The following is a 26,945-nucleotide window of genomic DNA, read 5'->3' as shown; positions in this document are numbered from 1 at the left end:
ACATCCTGATTATTTGTGAACACTTCTTTCTTTATTGAAACCCTATCCTACACTTTTTCTGTAATTAGTTGTAAGGAATTGGCAATAGGTTTTTATAGTTTAGGCCTTTTTATTTGGACACAATGCCACACGGATTGCCTTATTTTTCATTTGATGGTCGACGCTTGCTCCCATCTTAGATTTAGGTTTAGCTTAGGCGTTTTTTCCACCCTGCATTTACAGTTTAATAAACACCCTTGAACTGTGATCACCTTTGTCTGTCTCTACTGTTCCCACCATGAGTTCCTTACTGTGCCCTCTGTGCAAAAGGGCGAATGAGAATCTTCAGCATTTTTTCATGCTGTGTCCGGCCACAATATCGCTAAGGAAGCGCTACCTAAGGCCACTCCTGCGCCTTCATGGTTGCAGGAGTGCGCCTTCGTGGTTACAGGACGGTGGCAGATGCATTGGTAATCTGCTCAACCTCTGTCAATATTCCACTGTTTTTGCAACTTGCAGGTATTTGAGATGGAGTTGGAGTTTTAGAACTAAGAAAATGCTGCTGTGAATTCCACATGATCTAGATGTTGATGGTATTGGTGGCTTATTTTTCAAACTTTGACATAGTGAGTGTATTTGTGACTGCTGATCACTACCCTAAATTGTATTGAGTTACAGGAATGGGGCCCGAAAAATACCATAGGACTGTACCTGCCGCAATCGATTTAATGAATTATTGTGGCCTAATGATTAGATCAATGGAAGATTAGTCACAAACAACCATGGAGGCTGCAAGATTTGTTCTCCTCCAACTTAGTGTCTGATCTTCCTTTTAACTTGTTCTCCTAATATGAGGAAGCTACAGGTTTTGTTTACCTTCTTGAATGCTGTATATAATCTTTTGTGTCTATATTTTACTTGGAACAGCTTTTATAGAATGCATAACCTTTGTAATTGTTTGTCCTTTTTTGCTCCATCACACTGTATTTTGTAAGAATGCATTTTATTTTACTTTTTATATGTATTGTATGGGTTTTATGCCTTATTGGTCGAAGTAAAGCAGAACGAAAATGAGAATTAACTTCACAAACCAATAGACATGAATGTTGCGAATCAAGATAAAAGGTTCATGAAAAACAGAATAATAAGAGACTGAACCAGTGGGACAGAATATCCTGGGAAAAGAGGAAAACAAAGCCCCATCCTGCATATTAAAGTGAGAGACACGGCTCTGAGCCTAAACCAAAAGGAATAAAAGGAGAAGAGAAAAAGGCTTTATTATTAATTAGGTCCAAATTGATTGCAAATCAGTTGAGAATGTCACTTCCCAGATAAAAAGCGGAAGGGACATGGCTCACCACCCAACAATTATGCTCTATACTTTTGTTGCCATTGGAAATCTTTAGCATACACCTGCTAGGCAGGAAATGTTTGGAATTTGGGGTTTACAGACCTACTTCCCATTTGTTAATCAATTTAAATGTGGGAACGGTCTGATCTTTTGTGAGTTTCCTGAATAATTCTTTGCTGATCCTTCCACTACCTTGAATCCCCTGTCCAGGTCAACACCATCAAAAGAGATCTCTCCACCCAACTGGAGGATACCGCTGAAATTGCCAAGCCTGAGGTCAGATGGTCGAGGAAAAGATCAATCTGGCTGATGCCTGTGAGACCGAGGAGCAAAGACAAAAGCTAAAACAGGTCTTCCTGGAATTCCAAGAACACTTTTCAGTGGACTCATATTACTGTGGACGCACATCATTCATTCAACCACCATTCCCACGGACCCCGAGATGGCTCTCGTATTTGTGAAACAATACTGGTTACCTCTCGCATTCATGGAGTCACTCACAGAGATTATTAAGAATTTACAATCCTGTGGGATAATTTGTTTGATCCACAGTACCTTCAACAACCTGGTACTGGGGATCCTCAAATCCAACGGCCAATGGAGACTATGTGCAGACCTGAGGGAGTTGAACAAACGGGTCCACATGTCAAGATGGCCCCTTCCCTACATCGATCAGGGACTGGACCAGATCCAAAGGTCAAAGGTGTACACCACCACTGACCTGACCAACGGTTACTGGACAGTACCCCTTGAGTAGGGAAGACCAGTACAAGCTTGCCTTTACCTTTGGCGGGCAGCAGTACACGTGGACCCGGACCCCATTTGGACCTTTGAATACATTAATTCCGGCAATGTTGATGTTTTGATCAAGAGCTAGACTGTGGAGGAACATATAGCAGAAATCTGCTCTGTTCTTACCCAGTTGCAGAAGGCTGGAGCAAACCGGTCGTTTCAGAAGGCACAGTGGTGTAAGACCCGAGTGAACTTCTTGGGGCACGAGATCACACCTTAGGGTCTTCATCCCCAGGCGAAGAAGGTAGAAGCCTTATTCAAATTAAAAAACCCTACCACTCTGCGAGAATTAAGAAGCCTTCTTGGGCTTACTAATTATAGTCCAAAGTTCATCGAAGACTATACAGAGGTCACTCAACCCTTGGTCCATTTATTAAAGACCGGAGTCAAGTTGGAGTGGGGTCCAGAACAATCTTAGGCAGTTAAACAACTGACAAGAAACCTTTCCCAGGCTCCTTGTTTGGCTTACCCTATAAAGAACAGGGAGTTCTTCTTGGAGACAGGGTTTCCCAGATACTTGCCTAACATGACAAGGTCAACAAAGTCATCTCATACGCGAGCAAGACTTTGTCCTCTGTGGAGGAAACATTCAATGACTGCGAGAAGACACTCCTGGCAACAGTGTGGGCACTGAAAAATTACTGCCCATTCATACAGGGGGAGCACATCATTGGCGAGACTCCCCACCAACCCTTGCTTGCAGTATCTACAAAGTGACAGAATCCAGGCGGGGAGCATTAGTAATTTCAGAATTACTTCCTGGATTCTGTCCATGCAAGGCTTTCCTGTGGAGGTCAGATATGGCCAAAATAAGAAGAGTCCCCTAGCGCAGGGGTTGGCGGACTTGCATGATTGTCCTCAAGAAAACTTTTTCGAGGACGAGTCTAATGACCAACAACAACATGGAGACATACTTAACTTTCCCAAACAAAGTCTATGAAGAAGGCACATGTCAGGGGATACCCACAGTTTATGTGGATGGGTGCTCCTAACATGTCGAGAACAGTGGGGAAAAAAGAACTGGTGGCTGGCATTGGGACTGCCTGGATGAGTGATACCCCGGAACCTTCTGCTGGTTATAAAATAGGACCCAGAAGTAGTCGGGTTGCAGAGTTGATGGCTGTATATCAAGACACCCTCACCGCAGTACACTACCAACTCAATGAACTGGTCATAATCACTGACTCTGATTATGTCCGGAATGGGGTTGTTGAGCACCTGATTAACTGGAATAATCGAGGCATGCTTTGTGCCAACAACAAACCCCTAAAGCATGCCAAACTGACCCAGTCAATCGATGATCTGGTGACCTCCAGAGATTATAATCTATTCGAAGAGGATAAGAGGTCATTCCAAGATAGAGGGGCAAGATAAGACTGGGAATTACCTGGCTGACCAGCTGGCTAAAACCAGAGCTCTGCAGGGGGATTTAATAGAAACAGAATTCCTGCTTTCACCACTCACATATAATTGTTCAGATCTCACCCTAGGAGAGAGCACCTATGGATGGCTACCTTCATACGTATGGAATCAATCGATCCTTGACTATAGAGCCAACACTAGTGAATGTCCAATAATCACATCATACGGGATTAGCCTTTCTTCGTATTCAGATACATCTGACATCATGGAGTCAGAACCATTATCATTGACAAAGGGATGAAAATGCCTGATTTACCACTATTTGCCTTGGAGCACGATCATTTATAATTTTTGACAAAAATTCAGTACATTTCAAAATATACATACAATCCGCTTATAAGTAACAACGTACCAAATTATGCGTTGTCAATGGACGAAAATATGAACATTCGTCTGTTTTTGGGTGTCTGGCAAAGGCTCGATTGACCTATTAGGAATCTAATTAGGTGTGTTGGGATCTATATAATTTTAAACCGTACATATCCTATTTTTGAGCCCTAAACATGGCGGCTGTATTCGACCCAGACGTGGACAGCAAAGAAGGACTTGGCTCCATTGTCATGGTTACACCTGCTAACACTAACTCAGCACTCGACTTTGCAGGTAAGCCCTTGGGATCCTGGGCACTATCATTTCTCGTGTTGAAATATTTTGACGCTCGTTCAACCTTGCTGAACAGCGAATGGAGTATGGGCTAAGCTAGGTAATTTCTTGCCTGGGTTTTTGCAATACCACGCTACTTATAGTAAAACGATAACACGCGCATGACAATGTGCGCGGGATGTTCGTAATTATTTGTATTATCTTATTTCACATCAATGGATTTATGTGTATCAAGACGCACACACATAGAACAAATGCCCCATCAGTGTACATACGGCTAGTGAATGCGACTATCCGAATTACAGCTATTACTTGGTTATGAAACACACTGCTCACAGCCATGCCCCACCATGTTCAAATGCGTAATTACAGCTATTGCTGGGAAACCCAAAAATTATTTGTGCAAGAACTTGGCAAATAATAATTAGTGTATGTTTCAAATGATAATTTAAACTTATCGTGGTGACTAACACTGTTGAAGCAAAATGTAGGCTCAAACCCAGGAAGTACTAAACATGAGTATACTCTGGGACATTTCGCAAATTGTTCACAAATAACATACTTTACAGGTGAGATTCAAACCCAGGGATTCAAGCAAGTGACCATTATTTCTCACATCCATGCATTTGGAACGCCTAAGTGATGGTAAGAGTTCAATCAACATATCTAAAAGTGGAATGCACTTGGCAACAGAGTATAAATATGTTCTTTTCGTATATTAGGGGATGACAGCACAAATTAAAATGTCTTAGTAGTTGGTCATTGATATAGCCACAAACATCACATATACCATCAAACACTGTACATGAAATGTTGTCCTTAACATCAGCATGTGAGATTCAACATGTAAGTAACATAAGTCTTATTTTCATTTTCTCTTTTATTATCTCTCATTTCCATGTAATCCTACCCCAGGCGATACCACCCCCCCCTAGGGCGCGTATCCCGACGTGGAGGCTTAGAGCTGAGGCCCTACAGGACTCAGGATTCCGAGAAGACCTAAGGGAGGCCATCACGGAATACTTCTACATTAATACTGGTAGTGTGCAATCAGTGGGAACTGTATGGGAGGCATTCAAAGTGGTGGTGCGAGGGGTTGGCATATCTAAATCCAGGGGGCTCCAAGGGGGTATAGAACGGGAGTTACAGGATACGGAAAGGGAACTACAGGATTTGATACGTAAGGGGGGGACCACCCGGGAAGACGGGGTACAGATAAGGGAGCTGCAGGGTGCTAGCGGAGAGCTCTGGGACAGGCTATGCAAGTTGAATTATAAGAAATACGTGGAAAGGCAACATGCGGGCGGGGACAAGTCGGGCAGATTGCTGTCCTGGTTATATAAAAATGAGACACCCCGATCAGTAATCAGGGGGGAAGATGACCAGATTTATGATACCCAGGACGGTGTGAATGAAGAGTTCCTCAGGTATTATAAACGCCTGTACGAGGATACAGGCGGAGACATGGGCCAAGAAATTTCGGAAACACTAGAGGATATGGGCCTGCCCACCCTAGACGACCTGGAACGAGCGGGCCTAGAGGCCCCAATCACCGCAGACGAACTGGACGCAGTGATTCAGCATCTGCCCACGAGTAAGGCGCCTGGGTCAGATGGACTACCCAGCACATTTTACAAAGCGTACAGGCAGGAGTTGCTCCAGCCACTGCTGGCCATGTTCAACAAGGCCTATGAACGGGAGGAGTGCCAGAGACCCTGCGAGAAGCAGTGATCATCCTGCTCTTGAAACCAGGCAAGCCGGAAGCAAACTGTGGGTCGTATAGGCCCTTATTGATGCTCAACCAGGATAGCAAAATACTCACAGCGGTGCTCGTCAGTAGGCTCAAGCGAGTAATTGGCAAACTGATACACCCAGACAAAACAAGTTACGTCCCCAGCAGGAACATCACTGACAATCATAGGAGGCTACATCATATTATTGACCAAACTGAGAGTGACCCTGGCAAACTGGCCATTCTGTCATTGGACGCGGTCAAGGCCTTCGATTCAGTTAGGTGGCCATGGTTGATGGCGACCCTGAGAGGGTTTGGGATGGGGCCGGGGTACATGAAACCGGTCAAGATGTTATACAGCTCCCCGATCGCTAGGGTTAAAACAGGCACCACGATCTCAGACAAATGGCAACTCAGTAGAGGGACCAGACAGGGATGCCCATGGTCGCCCATGTTATATATTCTTGTGCTGGAGCCATTGGCAGTCTGCCTTAGGCAACAATACGGGGAGGTGGGGATCCAAACGGTAGGAGGTACACATTTGATATCGTTGTATGCCGATGACATGCTCCTCTATCTATTCTAAGAGAATCTGCAATATGTCCTGGAGGTGATGGATCGCTACGCCACCCTCTCGGGCATATCGGTAAACCCAGGGAAGTCCAGCGTGTTCCCCTTAGGGAGATACAGGGTCATTCCACCAGATAAGTTGCCCATTTTGCAGATACCCTGGCAGACCGAGACGTTCCGATACCTAGGCATAAATGTATACCACAGTATAGAGGCAGAGCATAAATACAACACGGCGAAGGCATTTGAAGGCATCAGAAACAGTATGGCGTTCTGGTCTAGACTGCCCCTGGCCATGATGGGAAGAGCAGCTTTGCTTAAGATGGTTGTGTTGCCCAGACTGCTACACTTTTTTGTGGATGTCCCGTATTTGATTCCCAAATGCTTTTTTGTCAAACTTCATTGCATGTGCAGGGGCTTCATATGGCACAACTCCAGGAACAGGGTGGCCCTTTGGAAATTACAATACTCGTGTGAAAAGAGGGGTATTAACTTGCCAAACTTTGAATTATATTACCTGGCGGGACAGCTATTCAGTCGGCAGAAGCCAGGCTTTTGCGGGGAGACCTGGCCCCGTATTTTCTTAGAGAGACAGTGTGGTTGCCCAAGGCGAAAGTGGCAGGGAGGGGAAGGCTGCTGGGAGGTCTGGCGCAGAGCGTGGCGAACTGTGGGTGACCCGGACCCGCTCTCTCAACAGGTCCCGTTGGTGGTGCTATGTGGGGGAGACTCCCAGCGGATAAAAGGGGTTCGCAGATACTGGGAACCAGTGGGCCTGGCCACCCTGGGTGATATATGGCAGGAGGGGGAGGCAATACGATTCCAGAGATTGAAGGAAGAGACCGGGGTGCATAAAGGCCAACATATAACGTACTCTAGAATTATGAAACGGGTGAGGGAAAGGTGGCCCGAAACAGTACTTGCAGAACAACCTGACGCCACTATAGAAATGATGTACGATGTCTCGTAGGGCGGTCGCGAAATATCCCGGATATATGAGTTACTGAGTATGAAGGCGGGAAGGGAGCTGCTCCAGCTGAGGCACGATTGGGAGGAGGAGGTGGGGGAACCCTTGACAGACGGCCAATGGGACAGAACCCAAAGGTACCATAAGTAGGTGTCCGGAATGCGAGACTTCAGCAGATCCAGCTATACGTCACCCATAGGGCATACTTGACCCCGGCAGAATAGCTAGGTTTGGGGGCTCGGGTGCACAGAAATGCCCCAGGTGCGGGGAGAAGGCTGGGCTGCTGCATATGTTCTGGGCCTGCCCTGAAGTGAACAGATTCTGGATAGAATTGAAAACAAGACTGGCTAGCAGTGGGGTGGTGCTTGACGTTGGATCTGCTTGGGCATGCATGCTCGGGAGCTCTCCCAGACCTCGTAACCTAAAGCATATTAGCAAGATGAAGGATCTGGCTTACATTTTGGCCAAGCGCAGAATTGCAATGGGCTGGAAGGCAGCCCACCGGCCCAGACTGGAGATGTTGTGGGTGGATCTCCTGAAATGGGCGGAGTCAGAATCGGTGGCCTGGTATGAAGCAGTCACTAGAGGGGGGAGGAGGAGGTAGGTCCCCTGACAGCCTGGAGAAAACTGGTGGCTTTAATGGTAAACCCCAACCAGTCCGAGGGCGAAGCAGAGGACATGGATGAGATGATGTCAGAGATACATGAAGAGGCTCAGGTGGATGACACCGATGGAACGGCTCAAGTTAATGGGGGGAGAGGGTGGGACAGTAAAGTGTATTTAATAATGGAACGCTTTAATATGGATTGTGAATGTCCTAAACGGTTGTAATGTTTGGAGTGTTGTTTGATAAAAATAAAAAAGTGTTAAAAAAAAAATCCTACCCCAGACCTCTCCCTAATCTCTGTCCACATATGCATTGTTTTTACATTGTGTGATTAACAGTGATGCAATGACTATGAGATATGCCCTGTTTTGAAAAAGGCTCAGTATAAGCCGAAACACGTGTCATTAAAAAGGGCTCTCCCACTTGAGATTTGTGATTTAAATTTGGTTTATTTTTTCAAAAATTGAATATTAATATCTCATAACAAGTGTGGTGCAGTCACAGTGTGAAAACCCCAGAAAAGTCTTTTAAAACTACGGAGCTGGGGTAGTGGTTCCTCCGAAACTATTTTCACACCGACGCAACACCTGCAAATTGCAATATTTAAAAGGGTACAAGGCCTAAGAGGTTGACTCCCAACAACTACCCAATTACATATCACAGATAGACCTTAAGAAAATTATTGAACAGCTCAAAGCAACCGACTGTAGAGGGGATGCATGTTCTTCTATGATAGTTATAACTTGCACTCCCTGTCTATTAAAAGCAGTCTGTACATTCATCAACACCTCTCTGAAAGAGGGCAAGGTCCCGGATCACCTGAAACAAACAATAGTCTCTCCCATACTCAGGAAATCACTCCCATATTCAAGAAACCAGGGCTACCTAGGGACAACCCCATGAATTACTGCTCTATATCCAACACTTCATTCTTACTGACAATTTTGGATAGGGTTGCCTATAGTCAGATTGTGGAGCATCTTGATCAGTTTCCCATCTTAAACTCACATCAATCTGGATTCAGAAAATAATTTGGAACAGAGGCATCCCTCCTTGAGTTCAAGTCAAGACTACTCGATCAGGTGGACAAGGGCGCTCTCTCCCTATTAATTTCTTTGGATCAATCTGCTCCGTTCGACCTGATTGAACTCTCTATTTTGACTGCTAGATTGAAGGAGGTTGCCAATTTCTCGGCTAGGGCCATTGCCTGGATCGCCTCTTTCTTGGAGCACAGATGTAGCAGAGTCTGTTCGGACGCTGCTGAGGCCTCTCCCATTCCTGTGCTTTTTGGTGTACCACATGGGGGCTAGTACATCCCCTTGTTTGTACAACTTATTCATGGCTCCTTTTTTATGTTAGAAGAGGAGGGAGTTATGTTTTCAAACTATGCGGATGACGCACAATGTGTCCCCCTTTCTGGTTGCCACTTGCAGAATGAACAGGAAACAAATAGAATATTTAGCCTCACAGAGAAGTGGATGCTTGACCACTATCTAGCTCTAAATGGGGGTAAGACGGAATTCTTGATAGTGGGCAGCCGAGCCTCTTTGCGAAAGCTGAACCAGACTTACAGCTCGTCCAAGCTAGGAGATAACATCATTACCCCTGTGTCTAAAACTAAAATGTTGGGTGTTACCCTCGATCAGACTCTTTCTAGGAGAACTCAAGTAACCAGTGTAGTATCCGCATCGGTCTACTACGTCAAGTTACTCTCGCACTTTAGGCCCCTTATTACTCAGGCAAGCGCTGAAACCATTATCAGAGCTATAATGGGGGCCAAGATAGATCATTGCTGTAGCTTTTTGTCAGACATCAGCAAGCAGTATGTACCCAAGCTCTAGACAGTGCAGAATTGGGCAGTCAGAGTCGTGTTAGGTCTATCCCGCCGTGATCATGTGTCAGCGGCTAGGCGCTCCCTCCATTGGTTACCAATAGAGGCCAGGGTCAAATTCAGGGTACTTGTCATAACTTTTAATTGCAGACAACGACAGATGCCATCTTATTTGCAGACATATATTAATGACAAAGTTAATGGCAGGGCGCTGAGGTCCTGTACCCAGAATTACCTACCTCTACCCAGGTGCAGAACATCTAATGCCGAGAATGGCGCTTTTTTCCTGATCGTGCCAAAACTCTGGAAACAGTTACCTGGTATAATGAGAAGTCAAACCTCTCTACAAGTCTTTAAGAGTGACTTGAATACGCTGTTATTCACTTGATCTGGGGGTTTGTTTCCCATCCTTGGGGTCTCAGCTTCTGGCTGCCAGGCTCAGTAGACGCACTTCTTTTATGTTTTCATTGTTGTTAGACCAAACTGTCTGCGCCTTTATGCCTAAGGGTCCATGATGCGCATTACAAATGTTTAAAAAAAAAACAACAATTCACCATATGCAGGGGAATGGTCTGTTCTCGGATAGGCCCTGAAGAGAGGGGGCTGCCATCCATGCTCTCCACAGGGATGGAGAAGTCTTTAATAGTGTGGGTAATACCCCTTCTGACCCACTGGTCGTCTATAAAGTTGCCAGCGGCACCACAATCGACGAGTGCCAGAACCATATGCAGTTCTTGATCTCCTAAATACATTTTCATTAGCAACACAACCATAGGGGTATCGGTTGTATCTGTGTTATGGAACAGAAGACTCGATCCCGGGGAACCCTGGGTGTCATCCCGAAACGTGATTCCCCCTACAACAGGGTTTTTGCATTTCCCTGACTCCTGGGGGGTGTCACCGGCCATTCCTGTACCAGGTGGTCTTTAGAACCGCAGTACATACATAAGCCCAGGGTTCTTCATCTGTTTTGCTCTTCAGCAGATAGGGGTCTCCTGGCTAACCCAAACTGCGTAGGTTCTTCCACTATCAAGGGTCGGATGATGCCACTGAGAAGTCAGGATGGCTTCTGGCCGATCTGCTCCTCCGTCTCTCACCAAGTCTTTCCTGGAGATGATAGTCCAGCTGCATAGTCAGCGTGACCATATCCGCCAGATTGACTGGTCGGAGAACCCTGGAGACCTCATCTTTTAAATCTTCTCCTAAAGAGGGTGATCAAAGCGTCATCTGGCCATGCTGTATCAGCCAACATATGCTTGAATCGAATTACATACGTTAAAAGGTCTTGAGAGCCCTGTTTGAAGTCCAGCAATCTCTCTTGTGAAGAGACTGTGATTTCTTGACCACTAAACATAGCTTTCAAACTGTTAATGAATGACGGATGGGAATCAAGAATGGTATTGTTTGTGGTTACAAAGGGAGTGGCCCAGGCTGAAGCTGCCCCTGTAAGGTGAGAGATCATTGGCCTACTTTGTCTCTGTCTGTAGGGAAGAATGATGCCTTGAGGGCCAACTGAACGGGGCAAGCTTCGAGAAATTCTTTAAGCTTGTGAGGGTTACTGTCATATTTCCCTCTGGGTAAGGGACCCGGGGGAATCTCTGGCCTGTCGGGCGCACAGGCTACCTGTGGTCGGAGGTAAGCATTCTCTTGCTTTAACCCCTGTACCTCGAGAGTTAAAGACTACACTGCTGTCATCAGTTGCTGCATCTGATCCATGCTGACATCCTCGTCTGTAAGGGCGTCGCCATCTATCATGGGTTTGCATGCACAGACAAGTCAGACTGATAATAATAGGCTGACGCTAACCTGGACCATCTGTCGCAACTGAAGACTATGAGAGATCCCCCTGACCGCCTCATCCCTCCTGCTCCTAAAAAAGATAGCCGGGAGAAACGGAGTGTCCAGGAAAACTCTCTGGGGTGGAAAACCCTGATGACTGACGGCTGGGTCCTGTGATGCTGTCTGTCACTTCTAGGCGTAGCTGCTCCAATACATCAGGGCTGTGTTAGACACGTCCTTGGGGAAGTGCTAACCTCCCAAGGTGAGGGCTCATCACATTTTGCAGATGGTGGACAAGTTTCAATATGCCCGGAGTCTCCCGGCTTTCGAATTCTTAAGGTTGCTCGGCCTCATGGCTTCCTGCATTTTTCTGGTGCCAGAGGCCAGGCTGAGGATAAGATCCCTGAAATGGGTCCTCAAGATGCAGTGGTTGCAATTCTCAGGCAAGGTGTTGGATCCCGTTCAGATTCCACTCTCGGTCCAGTCTCCCAGCATCTTCTGAGGTGGGCCAACGAAGGCAATCTGATGAAGGGGGAGCTGTTTTGGCAGCCATGGCCGGAGGTGACTGTAGTGATGGATGCTTCCCTCACAGGATGGGGTGCTCATGCCGACAACTTGACTGCCAGCGGTCGTTGGTTTCCGTCAGAGTCGAAACTCCACACCAACCTGTTAGAGCTGAGGGCCAACAGGCTAGCCCTGAAGGCTTGTCTGCCATCTGTGCGGGGAAAGAGTGTCCTGATAATGACGGACAACACAGTGGCCATGTATTACCTCAACAAAAAAGGAGGGGTAGGGTCACTCCCGTTGTGCAGAGAGGCAATGCAGCTCTGGTTCTGGGCCATCCAGCAGGGAATTTTGATCTCGGCAGTTCATCTGGCCGGAGACGAAAATGCGGCGGCGGATGCTCTGAGCACGCAGAGCACGGTCTCTCACGAGTGGGAGTTGGCTCAGGAAGTCCTTCAGGAGATCTTTGCCCTTTGGGGAACACCGCGAGTGGATCTTTTCGCCACCAGTGCCAACCGGAAGTGCGAGAGATTCTGCTCAAGGGAATTTCCTCTGAGAGGAGCCTCAGGAGACGCGTTTGTAATGCATTGGTCATTCCCACTGCTGTACTCGTTTCCTCCAGTCGCTGTCATTCCTCAAGTGTTGCAGAGGTTAAAGAGGTTCTGGTCCCACATGATCCTTATTGCTCCGGATTGGGCAAGGAGAGCATGGTACCCGGACCTCCTAGAGATGTCCATCTGCCCTCCATGCTGTCTTCCCTACCGAGAGGATCTGCTATTGCGCAAGGAATGTCAGTTTCTCCATCCAGAGGTCAAGACTCTCAACCTTCACGCTTGGTATCTGAAAGGTTGAGATATAAGGATTGGGACCTCCCGGATGACGTGATGGAGGTGTTGCTTTCGGCCAGGAGACCAGCAACATTTCTGTACCGTTACCGTTGGCGTAAGTTCTGCGACTGGTGCAGAAGACACAATGTTGATCCTTTTCAGTGCTCCATTCCTATGCTTTTGTCTTTCTCACTTTCTTTGGCCCACAGGGGCCTTCAAGTTGGTACCATTAAGGGTTACCTGGCGCGCTGTCTATCTTTATGCGCTCATCAGAGGAATGTTCTTACTTTAAGATTCCTTTGATTTCTTAAAGGACTGACTAATGTATTCCCGCCGTCCCCTTTCCAGGTGCCCGTTTGGGATTTGAATTTGCTTTTGAAATTTGTCATGGGTGCTATGTTTGAATCTTTGCACTCTTGTCCTTTGAGATTATTGTCCTTCAAGACAGTGTTCTTGGTTGCGGTTACTTCCGCTCGCAGAGTGAGTGAATTGCAGGCACTTTCCTCTAAGCCACCCTTTACTGTGTTCCACACGGACATGGTTGTACTTATGGTACGTCCGTCCTTTCTACCTAAGGTAGTTTATGAATTTCATTTGAGTCAGAAGGTGGTTCTACCTTCAATCTATCCTCCTCCTTATCCTGGTAAGGAAGAGGAGCGACTCCATAGGTTGGATCCTAGGAGAGTTTTGAGCTTTTACATTTCCAGGATGTCCAGGGTCAGAGTGGACGATCAACTCTTTGTAAGATATGCTGGACACCGATTGGGACAGGCTGTTACCAAACAGACCTTGTCCAGGTGGATTATCCTCACCATTATGGAGTGTTACCGATTGGCGGGTAAAGACCCTCCTGCAGGGTTGCAAGCTCATTCCACTAGGGGCGTGGCTACTTCCACCACCCTCCAACAGGGAGTTCCTATTAGGAATATTTGTGAGGCTGCTACATGGGCTTCGCTCCACACCTTTGTTAAACTTTACTCCCTGGATACGATCCATGGTCTGGAAAAGGCCTTTGTGAAGGCGGTTCTTTATTCTGCAATCTGATTGGGTACTCTTCTTTTCCCTCATCCATTTACTGGTACTGCTTTGGGAGTCTGTCAAAGATGTGGAATACGTTGGAGGACACAATCCATTTGAAGAACAAGGTACTTACCAACTGGTAGCGTTCTTTCGACTGGATGTTCCTCCAACATATTCCACATCGCCCTCCCAGCCTGCCACTCTGGAGAATTTCCTATGCGATTGCAGCTTACGTTTCCGCAAGGCTATGTGCAGTCAAGCTGGCTTGAGACTGATGCCACACGTTCTGAGGGTAAAACTTAAACTGAGGCTACGGGCACCGTGCATCCCATTTATAACATCCAGTGATGTCGCCCTCGAAGGAGGCCTTCGAGGGTCATCGACCCAACGTCATTGACGCAGGACGCCCTCTGCTGAAAAAGTTTCCGAAGTGTACAGCTGTGGAAATTACATGTCAAAGATGTGGAATACGTTGGAGGAACATCCAGTCGAAAGAATGTTACCAGTTGGTAAGTAACTTGTTCTTCTGCCACATCTTGGCTGGATATGATATGATGTGGCATTGAAAACACGCCTATACACAGGTGGTTCTAGGCGCAACAATACAAGCATGGAGAAACAAAGGGAGGACAAAATAACGATCTTACTAGGCCTTGTGTCATTCAGATCGCGCAAGTGCAGGGAAGGGGGGGAAGTGCCAGGGGGATGCCTCACAGAGACCTTCGATTGAGCACACTCGCGGTGCCGGACCACTCTGTCACTGGTATTTTATCTTTTTCTGTTAAAGTTCAAACATCCATCCGCAATTAAGCTTTCCTCACATCTTTCATCACACGCGTTACCAATCTTTGTTCTTGTGTGCTTGCGCTCTTTATACAATGTTGCTGCTTGCAACCTTGACTTCAACAGAGACCGGTCTTGCATCGGTCTCTCCAACTCACCGGCTGTGTTGATCTCTCTGGCTCTGCTTTGATCCAGGAGCTAAGGACGGACCCATAGCGGCTGCTGCTCCTCCCTGACTCAGTCAGCCATGCAGGAGGGCCACGGGTATCTCCGACACACAATGCAGGATTCTTCAGTCTGGTTTCCTGGCCTTACACTTTTTAATCTGTAGGATTCTGGAAAGTAATGGTTTCTCTGCACAAGCTCAATGGTATCTACTATCTATCTATTCTGGTTTTTATATAGCGCCCTATCGCCCATAGGCCTCAGAGCACTCACAACAGAGACAGAAACAACGTAAAACACAAGAATACAAAGAGAACAAGATGGAGATTCTATTAGTCTTCTCCTTCGTCCAACAGATATGTCTTAAGTAGTTTCTTAAAGATGGTAAGAGACGTGCTGTTTTTTATGGGAGATGGCATAGCATTCCAAATTATCGGAGCCCAGTGAGTAAAGTTTGTGCCACCAACTCTTTCCAAGGTTTTCCCTGGTTGTTGAAGATTATTATTTTCATTAGATCGTAGAGTTCTTTGAGCCGGGGCCTTAATTAGTCTCTTAGTGAGATAATTAGGAGCGATGCCTATCTGACATTTGAAGGTCATAACTGAGCATTTGAATTTTTTTTTCGCTGTTGAACTGGTAGCCAGTGAAGTTTTTTCCTGGCGACTGATGTTTTCTCCCGCCGGCTCAAGCCTCCTTGCGCACCGTTCTTGGTTTGCTGTCTTTCTTCCCTCTTTCAGCTGCCGTCCGGAAAATGCTGTTCCTTTGTGTGCTTTTCTTCGCTCAGAGTGTCCTCTCGTGCCCCGCCTTTATGTCGGGGAGCTTAATGGAAGCCAGTAAGTGTCTGACCATAGTAGTGGGAAATGTCAGGTACAGTGCTCGGGTGTGAGTCTGTTTTCTCCCATAGTGGGCTATCCGTGTGAACATGTTCGTCAAGGGAAAGGGGTGGGGTTAAAGTCCCCAAATATCATACCGGGTAGGATGGGGTAAAGGTGTTATAGGGAGGGGGATACCGTGTCTTGCTATCAGGTGTCCCACTCCCACAAGATCCCTCACCCAGTTGATCCTCCCGCACTAGTACACCCCCAGGGTCTGGATCCAAAAGAGATGGATGTGCCCTGGCCACCTGAGAGAGTGACCTTCGGAGACTAGCGGGTGAGACACCTTCTGGTTTCTCACAAGAGGCAGCCCAAAGAAGAAGAGCCGCAAGGGGAGCAGTGTACGTTTGCCTGCGGCAGGTTGGCAGCCTTCAAAACCGGAGAAAAGAGACTCCAGTAGAGAGGTGGACGAAGCGCAGCACGGCCAGGGGAGACGAGGCCCTGCAGAGCCGCCGGGGTTCTGGCAGCGAAGGAAGCAAACGCTGACACGGGAACCAAACAAAGCGCTGCTCAGAAGTTGAAGATGCAGCGACAGCACAATATGCTGGTGAGTCAGCCTGAGAGTGAGAGGGGCCCTGGTACGTGCGAAAACATAAAAGAATATTTGGGGAATATTTTTGAATATCGACCGAAGCTAATTAAAAAGAGCCAAATATGGTTCAATTTTCCAGCCATGAGATGTGAGTTGGGGGAAACCTGGAACCAGCATTGTCATAAGCCAAATGACATTGTGAGAAAGATAAGGAAACAGAAATTGTGCAGTTCTCTTGACCTGAGATGTCCGTTGTGGAAAAACTGGAACAAGCATTGCCAAGAGAGATTGAAAGAAAGGTTGACAGGCAGGGCTTGAACAACCCCTCATATATGAAATGTCTGAATGGGGGAAAATGGTGCTAGTAGCCACTAAAGTCAACAAGTGTGTTATTGAAGAAATATGATTGTGTAATAATTAAAGTAGAAGGAGTTTATAAAAAGACCTGATAAGAGTATCAGTTAAGGACCCTTTTTTGGAAAAGATATATTCCTTTCGGGAGAGTATACCTGGATATCTGTGTGAGTCAAAAAGGAGATATTCATGGCAGGAGAGTAAACCAGGATATCAAGGTTTTTGTTTAGTTAAAGAGATATTCATGGCGACTGATGTTTTCTCCCGCCGGCTCAAGCCTCCTTGCGCACCGTTCTTGGTTTGCTGTCTTTCTTCCCTCTTTCAGCTGCCGTCTGGAAAATGCTGTTCCTTTGTGTGCTTTTCTTCGCTCAGAGTGTCCTCTCGTGCCCCGCCTTTAATCCGTGTCGGGGAGCTTAATGGAAGCCAGTAAGTGTCTGGCCATAGTAGTGGGAAATGTCAGGTACAGTGCTTGGGTGTGAGTCTGTTTTCTCCCATAGTGGGCTATCCGTGTGAACATGTTCGTCAAGGGAAAGGGGTGGGGTTAAAGTCCCCAAATATCATACCGGGTAGGATGGGGTAAAGGTGTTATAGGGAGGGGGATACCGTGTCTTGCCATCAGGTGTCCCACTCCCACAAGATCCCTCACCCAGTTGATCCTCCCGCACTAGTACACCCCCAGGGTCTGGATCCAAAAGAGATGGATGTGCCCTGGCTACCTGAGAGAGTGACCTTCGGAGACTAGCGGGTGAGACACCTTCTGGTTTCTCACAAGAGGCAGCCCAAAGAAGAAGAGCCGCAAGGGGAGCAGTGTACGTTTGCCTGCAGCAGGTTGGCAGCCTTCAAAACCGGAGAAAAGAGACTCCAGTAGAGAGGTGGACGAAGCGCAGCACGGTCAGGGGAGACGAGGCCCTGCAGAGCCGCCGAGGTTCTGGCAGCGAAGGAAGCAAAGTCTGACACGGGAACCAAACAAAGCTCTGCTCAGAAGTTGAAGATGCAGCGACAGCACAATATGCTGGTGAGTCAGCCTGAGAGTGAGAGGGGCCCTGGTACGTGCGAAAACATAAAAGAATATTTGGGGAATATTTTTGAATATCGACCGAAGCTAATTAAAAAGAGCCAAACATGGTACAATTTTCCAGCCATGAGATGTGAGTTGGGGGAACCCTGGAACCAGCATTGTTATAAGCCAAAAGACATTGTGAGAAAGATAAGGAAACAGAAATTGTGCAGTTCTCTTGACCTGAGATGTCCGTTGTGGAAAAACTGCAACAAGCATTGCCAAGAGAGATTGAAAGAAAGGTTGACAGGCAGGGCTTGAACAACCCCTCATATATGAAATGTCTGCATGGGGGAAATTGGTGCAAGCAGCCACTAAAGTCAACAAGTGTGTTATTGAAGAAATATGATTGTGTAATAATTAAAGTAGAAGGAGTTTATAAAAAGACCTGATAAGAGTATCAGTTAAGGACCCTTTTTTGGAAAAGATATATTCCTTTCGGGAGAGTATACCTGGATATCTGTGTGAGTCAAAAAGGAGATATTCATGGCAGGAGAGTAAACCAGGATATCAAGGTTTTTGTTCAGTTAAAGAGATATTCATGGCAGGAGAGTAAACCGGGATACCAAAGGATTAAGTTGAGAACAGTGTTCTATGAAATAGACATTTGGTTTTGCCATACTGAGAAAAGTGTGCCATGAGTCATTTGGTTTTGGTTTCCCAAAAAAAATGTTCAGTGGAAACAGGGGTTTTGCTATTCTGACAACTTTAGTCTATGGATGAGACATGTTTTCTTTACTAATCTAAGAATGACTTTTTTTGTGGCAAAGTTATTTGCACTTATTTGGGATAGAACATTGTTGGAACAGCATATCTCCAATGGACTTCCTGAATTAGTGCAGGGGAAGGGAGCCAACTCCTGAATATAAGGTTTGCTTTGTTGGAATTACCTATTTGACCTTTCACACTTTTCATTTTTGAACCAAAGACATTTACAGTACATGTTAGTGTGAGGGTCAGATATAATTTGGACACAAGGTCAACTTGCTTTAGTTTTATTTTCATAGGTAGGGACATTCTTATTAGGATGTGTACATATAGGCCTTGTATCCCATCCCTTTATGTTTTAATAAACGCAGAAAATTTTGAAAATACTACAACTTTGTGTCCGTCTCTCATTTCCGAGCCTCACATATGTCTTAAATGGGAAAGATTAAACCTGATGCCTTGGGGTAAAAACAGCACGATCAAAATTACTCTGCTCCCCAAATTGTTATATGGCTTTAGCATGCTCCCTCTCCCGCTTTTGGGTAAATTGGTACAGGAAATAAGCAAGCTATTTAATACGTTTTTATGGGGGGGGGGGGTGGGAAAGCAAAGATTCCGAAAGATGTCCTTAGGAGACTAGTACACTTAGGAGGTTTTAGTTTTCCTAATATAAGACAGCATCATGCTGCTTTCATGCTGCAATCCCTACATCACTGGCACATGTTGAACAAGGCTGGCTGTCTGAACTGGGTCTCTATTGAAAGGAAACCTGTCTATCCAACCCCCCTTGATTGTTTACTTTAATAATAATAATAATATTTATTGTGATTTAGTTTAAATTGAAACTTTACACAAACATTTGTGATAGAAAAATTATTAGCATGTAAAAACATATAATACATATTTAAATCAAAATCTACAATAAAACTAGAATTTCATAGACAAACAATAATACTATCAGCTTACAATTAAGCATTTCGGTACTCTCACCTTCAGAGCTATACAGCCTACCACATATAGACTATGGATATGGACTACTACTCGGGGTACACATCAAGTTCTTTAAATAAAGGAACATTAATAGCTTGCAGTAGTGTCTCATTCACCTTATATGGCAATATTCCCAAATCGAAGGTTCACTATGATTCCAACAGATTAAGTTCAGCTTATTGTCTTTATCAACTCCATATATTGTTATGCCTAGGCTGACTTCAACCTTCAGCCAGATGTTGTACAATGCCATCAGTAGGCTCATGCTATTAGAGTTGATACAATGGAGCCAGAATAGTTCCTCCTTAATATATTCATAACTATGTACATGTTTACCCAGAAGGAGGTTGATAACACTCGTCATTTTATGGCATTCTGTCAACTAATGTTTAGCTGTCTCCAACTGATCTTGCTCTTTACATAGGCGACATAGCCGTAGTTCTGTTGCATTCTTATCCCTTCTCCCAGTGACCATTAATGAGGGTAATTGTTCTAGACTTAGTAATAGTATAAAGTGTCTGAGTCTTGCTGCTGGGCACAAGTTCAGATAGCTCTGTTTTTTTAAAAAAGTTGTATAGTCTATGCTAGACAAACTGGGAGCTTTTTAGCTCTCAGATGATCGTAGTTCTCCAGCCAGTCCCAGAGCTCGATACGTTTTCCCAATGCCCTCTGTGCCTCATCTGGGTCACTTCCCACCCTTATTTGCCACCCGATATCGGCAAATAATTTAGTCATCTGTTTCTTGGCTGTGCACAGAGAATTTGACTTTGACATCTCTTGATGGGCTGCTATTAATAACCCATTCCTTGTGTTACTAATCATTTTCAGATATAGTGCAGCACGCTTGTTTAATGCTATCGCTTTTAATGAAATCAGCCCGAGTTCCAGCCTTATTATCGCCATAGGTATGCCAGGTGGTAGGCCCAGGATGGAACACCAGAATTTCCCTTCAATCACCTGTAACCATTTCAGATCTATGTCAAGGAGAGCTTCCAAACCATAAGTTATCATCGGGGACAGAACATTCATATGAAGTTGTCATGTGCCCCAAATGGTAAAACCTCCCTGATTGATGGTAAATCTATGAAACAGGGCAGTCAATTGTGCTGCCCTAATAGCACGTGTCTGTTTGCATGTTCTATAGTCACCTGCGATCTCAAATTCTACGGCCAGGTATCAATATTGTGGAGTCTTAGCAATATTTTCTATGCCTACCCTGAGCTGTATGCGGAAAGTATTCCTCTTGGTATACCTCATGACCTTTGTTTTTTCCAGATTAATCTTGAGGCCATTCTCCTCAGCGTATTCCCAAAGGGCAGTGGACGACCTTCGTAACCCACTGATAGTATGATCAAAAATTACTAAGTTGTCCGCATAGGCTAATACAGGGTAGAGGGATTCACCTATTTTAGGGGGACAATTTGTCGCGGCACTTATGGCCGCAGGAATGTCATGGACATATAGGTCGTATATTAAAGGTGCAGTAACACAACCTTATTTGACCCCCTATTTTGGTAGATACTTCTTGTAGTATGACCTTCCTGATCTAGTTTTAGTTTAAATGAGGTATCCTGGTGAAGCAGTCTGAGATAGTATATCAGGCCTTCAGGGCAGCCCATTAATTTTAATTTCTGCCACAGACGGCCTCTAGGAATAGAATCGAATGTTGCTGAGAAATCTATATAGAGGGAATATAGGGGAGGCTACCCCCCTGACCTTGCTTGGGACCGTAAAAGGTCCATTACCATAGAATATCCCTGTCTGAACCCGCTTTGGAATTTGCATAAGATGTTTGATTGCGCCACCCAGAGCGGTAATTCTTTTTTAAAAAGTGAGCCGAATATCTTCCCTGTGGAGTCTAACATTGAAAGCAGCCTATAATTACTAGGGTCTGAGCGATTCCCCTTTTTGAAGATGGGAATAAGGACCACTGTTTGCCACGATCGTGGTATTTTCCCTTCTTTTAGGATCTTATTAAATAGGATGACTGATAAGGTAGCCCAGAATTCAGGGTGAGATTTTAGAACAATATTTGCCAATCCCTTCAGGCCTGGAGCTCGGGAGGATTTCAGTTCTTTAATCTTATTCACCACCATTTCATATGATGAATTAATGGGTGGAATTAATGGGGGACTGCCCAATGATCTAAATTCCTCCTTATCTACCTGGGCATTACGATTTTCCAAAAATGTTGTCCATTTTGCAGCCCCAGTTGGGTTAACTAATGGACTTTTTGCAGCTCCCTGTGCTTCAACCACGTCTTTCCTATGCAGATTGTCTTTACTAGTCTTTGCCAGGACTGGATCTTGTCTGCCTTTCTTTTCGCTTTAATAATAGCTCTATATCTATTTTTAATACACCTTACGTTAGTATGATATATATTCAGGGCGAAAGCTTGTTTCTTGGCATATCGGAGCTCTGCTCCAAGTTCTCTTTTAGCATCTCTAATCATCTTATCATAGGGAGGTTTTTTGCCCCAATGCTTATCATAGTCCCTATAGGGAGCACAGCATGCTTGCCAACGAAGGTATGTGTCAGGACTTGCTTCTCCTTGGCGCAGAGGCAGCACAAACGCAGCACAAACGCCTCTCTCCCCGTTAGGTCTTGGCACCTGGAGGTGGTTAACACAGGCCACCTTGACCCTTCGGGGAAAGAGGGTTAGGGTCCGTCGGATGGATGGGTAGAGGGTGATTAAGAAGACTGGGAAGAGGGTAAGGTAGAAGTTGTGGATAGGTATGGGGAAGATCAGGTTAACATGCTCCTCAGCTCCGGCTCCAGAATCTGGAGTTCTCCGCCCTCACGCTCCTGCACTCACTTGCTTTCACACTATATGCCAGAAAGGAACGGGCCTTTGTACTGGAGCCCTTTACCACTCTTGTGTACCTTTTACATTCAGTCATGTAAACACAATCCCCACACTACATCATGTAGGAAACAACACCTGCATTACCCCATGCAGAAAAGAAGGAGCTTTTACACTTTTCCACTATACTGTATGTGCCCCGTTCACATGTAAATTATAATTGCACTTAGCTTTGTGCTGCTGGATAAGTCTTCTGGCCTTTTCTTGTTGTTTGGCCACTACGGCATTCACAACCTCATAAGCACTGCAAGAAGCAAGGAAAATGTCAGTACTGGAGTGCATACACACGCAGAATTACTGTCTAGGGTTAATACTTCCGTTTTTCCTACTCCGCTTAACGGATTCACAGTTTAGGATGCATGCGGGTTTCACGCTTCGTATAGGAACACAATCGCGTGTTAATGGGTGTGTCTCATGCTGGGTTAATGGAGCGCCATGCGTTCCCTAAGCGCTTCGTTCGCGGTTCCTGAAAGCCTTGGAGTTCAAAACATGACTTTGTTAAAGTTGCACCTTCGGTTACAAAGAGCGGCTGGAGCGCGTACTATGGAAAGGCACATATCTTATTGGTCACGCGGGGTCTGGGGTGAGTCTTGCAGGCGGCGGGCGTGCCCCACAAAGGCTTGCCGACAGGAGCTCTGGATCTGCACGTCCTTCCTCTCTGCTGGCCGGAATTGCAAGCGTGGGTTTCGGGCGCGGTCCGCGCATGCACGTTAGCGCGGGCGTGGCTGACTTCACCCCAGCAGGCCTGTGCCGCGCACGGCCTGCTGGAAATTGTAGTACTCTAGCTGTTCTTCGTCCCTGAGCCAAGAATCTATAAAAGGGATGAAGAACACGCCTGGAGTACTGTGTGGGAAGAATCCTGCACCTAATAAGGGCGCCTACCACCCTTTCAGTGTCCTTACCAGCCCTAGCCCTGACAGTACTCCCACTCCCACCTGCAGGCCCAGGCTTAGATGGGTTTTTTAGATGGAATTGGCGGAGGAGCCGAGGAGCATGGATGTTTTCTGCGGGTTCCCAGGACCTGTCCTCTGGGCCATACCCTTTCCAATCTACTAGCTAATACAGTTTTCTTTGCCTAAAACGTGAATCAAGGATGGTTTGGACCTCAAACTCGGGATGTCCATCAATCAAAATGGGAGGAGGCTTTTTGGTTCTGGAAGAGGCAGGGGCTGGCTTGAGCAAAGCGATATGGAACACCGGGTGGACTTTCATGTGCGTAGGTAAAGTCAATTTTACAGCCACTGGACCAATTAAAGCCTGTATTGGGAATGGGCCTATAAAACGGGGTATGAATTTTCGTGATCCCTGTAGGCGGAGATGTCGTGTAGAAAGCCACACCTTGTCCCCAACTTGGTATTGCAGACCTGGCCCCCTTTTTTATCGGCTTGATGCGTGTAAGCACTTTTAGCTGCATCTAAATGATCCTGAAATGATCGCCATATTTCTTCTAGGTGCTTTTTCTTTTCTGCCGCTGCCTGTACCTTCGGTATGTTTCCGGGGAGAACTGGTGGAAAACGACGATGATATCCGTAATTACTGTAGAAGGGCGTCATTTTGGTTGATGTATGTACTGTGTTATTATATGCTAGTTCAGGAAGCCAAATAATGTCAGCCCAGCTTTCTTCTTTACCTAGCGTAAGGCACCTGAGGTATTGTTCGAGAGTTTGATTCAGTCTCTCCGTTTGGCCGTCGGTTTCTGGATGATAACTGGTGGAGAGCCGTATGTCCATACCTATGGATTTACAGAATGCTTGCCAAAACCCTGACGTGAACTGTGGTCCTCGATCGGAAATGACATTGTAAGGCAAACCATGCAGGCCGATAACATGCTGCAAGAACAGGTCCGACAGTGTACTAGCTGATGGCATCCCAGTTCAAGGTATAAAATGAGCCATTTTTGTAAGGCTATCTACCACAACGAAAATAGTAGTAAACCCCCGACTCAAAGGTAGTTCCATGATTAAGTCCATTGACACAGAGTGCCAAGGAGTAGGTGGTGTTGGTAAGGGCTGTAACGATCCCAGTGGCCTTTGATGATCAGATTTGTTTCAGAGGCATGTCTCACACTTGGTAGTATACGACTGGACATCTTTATGCAGGGTTGGCCACCAGAAGTGGCGTTTGACTAACTCAGTGGTCTTTACCTTCCCAGGATGACCCACGAAAGGAGAGTCATGACACCATTTGATGGCTTGTTGGTGCAGGGATGTTGTGGGCAAGTACAAGGCTGATTTGTAAAAGGGTAATCCTTCCTTTATGGTCTGGTCCTTATTTTGGTGTACCCATTAGACCAATTGCTGTGCCGACATTGCTTTTCTAATGTTGTTCAAGACAGCATCCACTGCCATGCTTCCGATGACACGACTGAGGTCTACCATTGGCTTGGGTTCTTCAACTCCTACTGCGGGTTGGTCGGTGTCTGGCTCCGGATACCTTGACAGTATGTCTGCTTTTCGATTTTCAGCACCTGGGTGATAGGTCACAACAAAATCATATCCCGAGAACTGTGTTGCCCATCTTAACTGCCTGGGGCTGAGAGCTTTAGCCGACTTTAAGAACTGCAGATTCCGATGATCTGTATAAATGGTTACTGTATGTTGAGCTCCCATAAGGTAGTGTCACCATTCATCAAATGCAGTCTTTATGGCTAATAGTTCTTTGTCTGCTATGGCGTAGTTCTGTTCTGCAGGTAATAGCATTCGGGAGTAATAGGTGACTGGATGTAGCTGCCCGTTTTCCCTTCTTTGAGAAAGAACGGCCCCCACGGCGTAACTTGAAGTGTCAGTCTCGACAATATATGGTCTGGTTGGGTCGGGATGTAGTAGCACCGGAGCGGTAACGAATGCCCTTTTCAGAGCCTGGGAGCCTGCCTCTGCAGCCTCGTCCCAAGAAAAAGGTACTCCCTTCCGTAACAGTCTAGTCATAGGCTGCACTTTTTTAGCAAATCTGTCTATGAAGCGACGATAAAAATTGGCAAAGCCGAGAACGGATTGAATATCCTTCACAGACTTCGGCGAAGGCCAATCTAAAATGGACTACACCTTCTTCTTGTCCATGGTGACTCCTTGAGGCGATAAAATGAACCCAGGAAACTCTACTGTAGACTGATGGAACTCACACTTTTCGATTTTGGCGAACAGGTGGTGTTCTCGTAGCCTTTGTAGGACTGCCCGGACGTGTTTTTGGTGGTCCTCCAGATTCTGGGAGTAAATCAAGATGTCATCGATATAGACCACCGCGAACACGTCCAGGTACCCATGGAGTACTTTGTCAAGGAAGTGTTGGAACGCTGCTGGGGCATTGCAAAGCCCGAACGGCATGACCTGATATTCGTACAGGCCAAACTTGGTCCAGAATGCTGTTTTCCATTCGTCCCTGTTGCGTACTCTCACCAGATGGTAGGCCCCTCAAAGGTCCAGCTTCGTATATATTGTTGACCCTCGGACCTGGTCCAACAACACTGGGATCAAGGGCAGAGGATAGTGATTTTTGATGGTTATTTTGTTAATTGCCCTGTAGTCGATACACGTTCTCAGGTCTCCTGTCTTTTTCAGAACGAAGAACAAGGGGGAGGAGCCTGGGGACGTGGAGTGCCGAATGAACCCGTTTGCCAAGTTGGTTTCTATGTAGTTTTTCAAATACTTGTTCTCTGCTTCTGTGAGGGCATATATTCGACTGCAGGGAAGCACTGCACCTGCTTCCAGATCAATCCAGCAGTCAAATGGTTGGTGCGGGGGTAGGGTTTCGGCTGCTGCTTTGCTGAAAACATCCCGATATTCTCTATACTCATTGGGCAATTCCATGAGTGCGCTTCCTCCCACGTAATGTGAACTAGGCTATGATACGGACACTAAACAGTGTTTTTGACAAAAGTCGGAACAAAATGTAATTGAACCGGTGTTCCAGTCCACCATTGGATTGTGAAGTTTCAGCCAGGTCAATCCCAGGATGAACCCGAATTGAGGGGCTGCTATCATGTCAAAGTTGATGACTTCTTGGTGTGTGGTACCAATCTTCAAATGTAACGGTTCGGTTTGCTGAGTCACTGGTCCAGAGACCAATGGAGACCCGTCCACGGACTTCACTTCCCGAGGGAGTGCTTTAGAACTCAACGGAAGTCCCAACTTCAGGGCCAACTGTGTGTCCACGAAATTACCTGTGGTGCCAGAATCCATCATTAGAGTGACTGGTACCTGTTTTTCCTGCCAACCTAAATAACCGGTTACGGTAATGTGGGCTGCTAGGGTAGTATACACATTTGCCAATATCTGTGGGGTGTTTTTTGCTCCGCTCGCTCCTGCCACCCTCACGGGCGAGTTTTCTCGTTTCCCGAAGGCCCTCCTTTGGCCGGCTTATTGGGACATTCACGCACAAAGTGCCCTGCTTTTTCGCAATAAAGACACAATTTGTCTCTTCGCCTCTTTTCTTTCTCCTCTTTGGTCAGAGGTCCTCGAACCGTACCAATTTGCATTGGTTCCTCCGTCCCTTTCTCCGCCACTCTGGTTGACTTTTGTTGATCCAGTCTCACGTTCGGCTTGTTTTCCCATCTTCGCTTGTCCGGCCGCTGCTCGCTCTGCCTTTGATCCAGCCTAAGGGCTAGATCAATCATCGTGGAACAATCTTCTGGTTGGGGATCT

The 26,945-nt window shown here is 46.2% G+C and overlaps 1 protein-coding gene across 1 annotated transcript in view; it reads left to right on the top strand.

Moving 5' to 3' along the window:
• LOC138452762 (uncharacterized) overlaps nt 1–26,945 on the top strand; it is a 330,413-nt gene that overhangs the window by 161,011 nt on the left and 142,457 nt on the right. Inside the window, 1 exon segment of the mRNA XM_069605110.1 lies at nt 4,040–4,147. Coding sequence (XP_069461211.1) covers nt 4,040–4,147 — 108 coding nt within the window.

Source organism: Ambystoma mexicanum, chromosome 4p (genome assembly GCF_040938575.1).
Source record: "Ambystoma mexicanum isolate Mex_15411 chromosome 4p, UKY_AmexF1_1, whole genome shotgun sequence".
Classification (NCBI taxonomy): domain Eukaryota; kingdom Metazoa; phylum Chordata; class Amphibia; order Caudata; family Ambystomatidae; genus Ambystoma; species Ambystoma mexicanum.
This window is presented reverse-complemented; position numbering and strand designations above follow the sequence as displayed.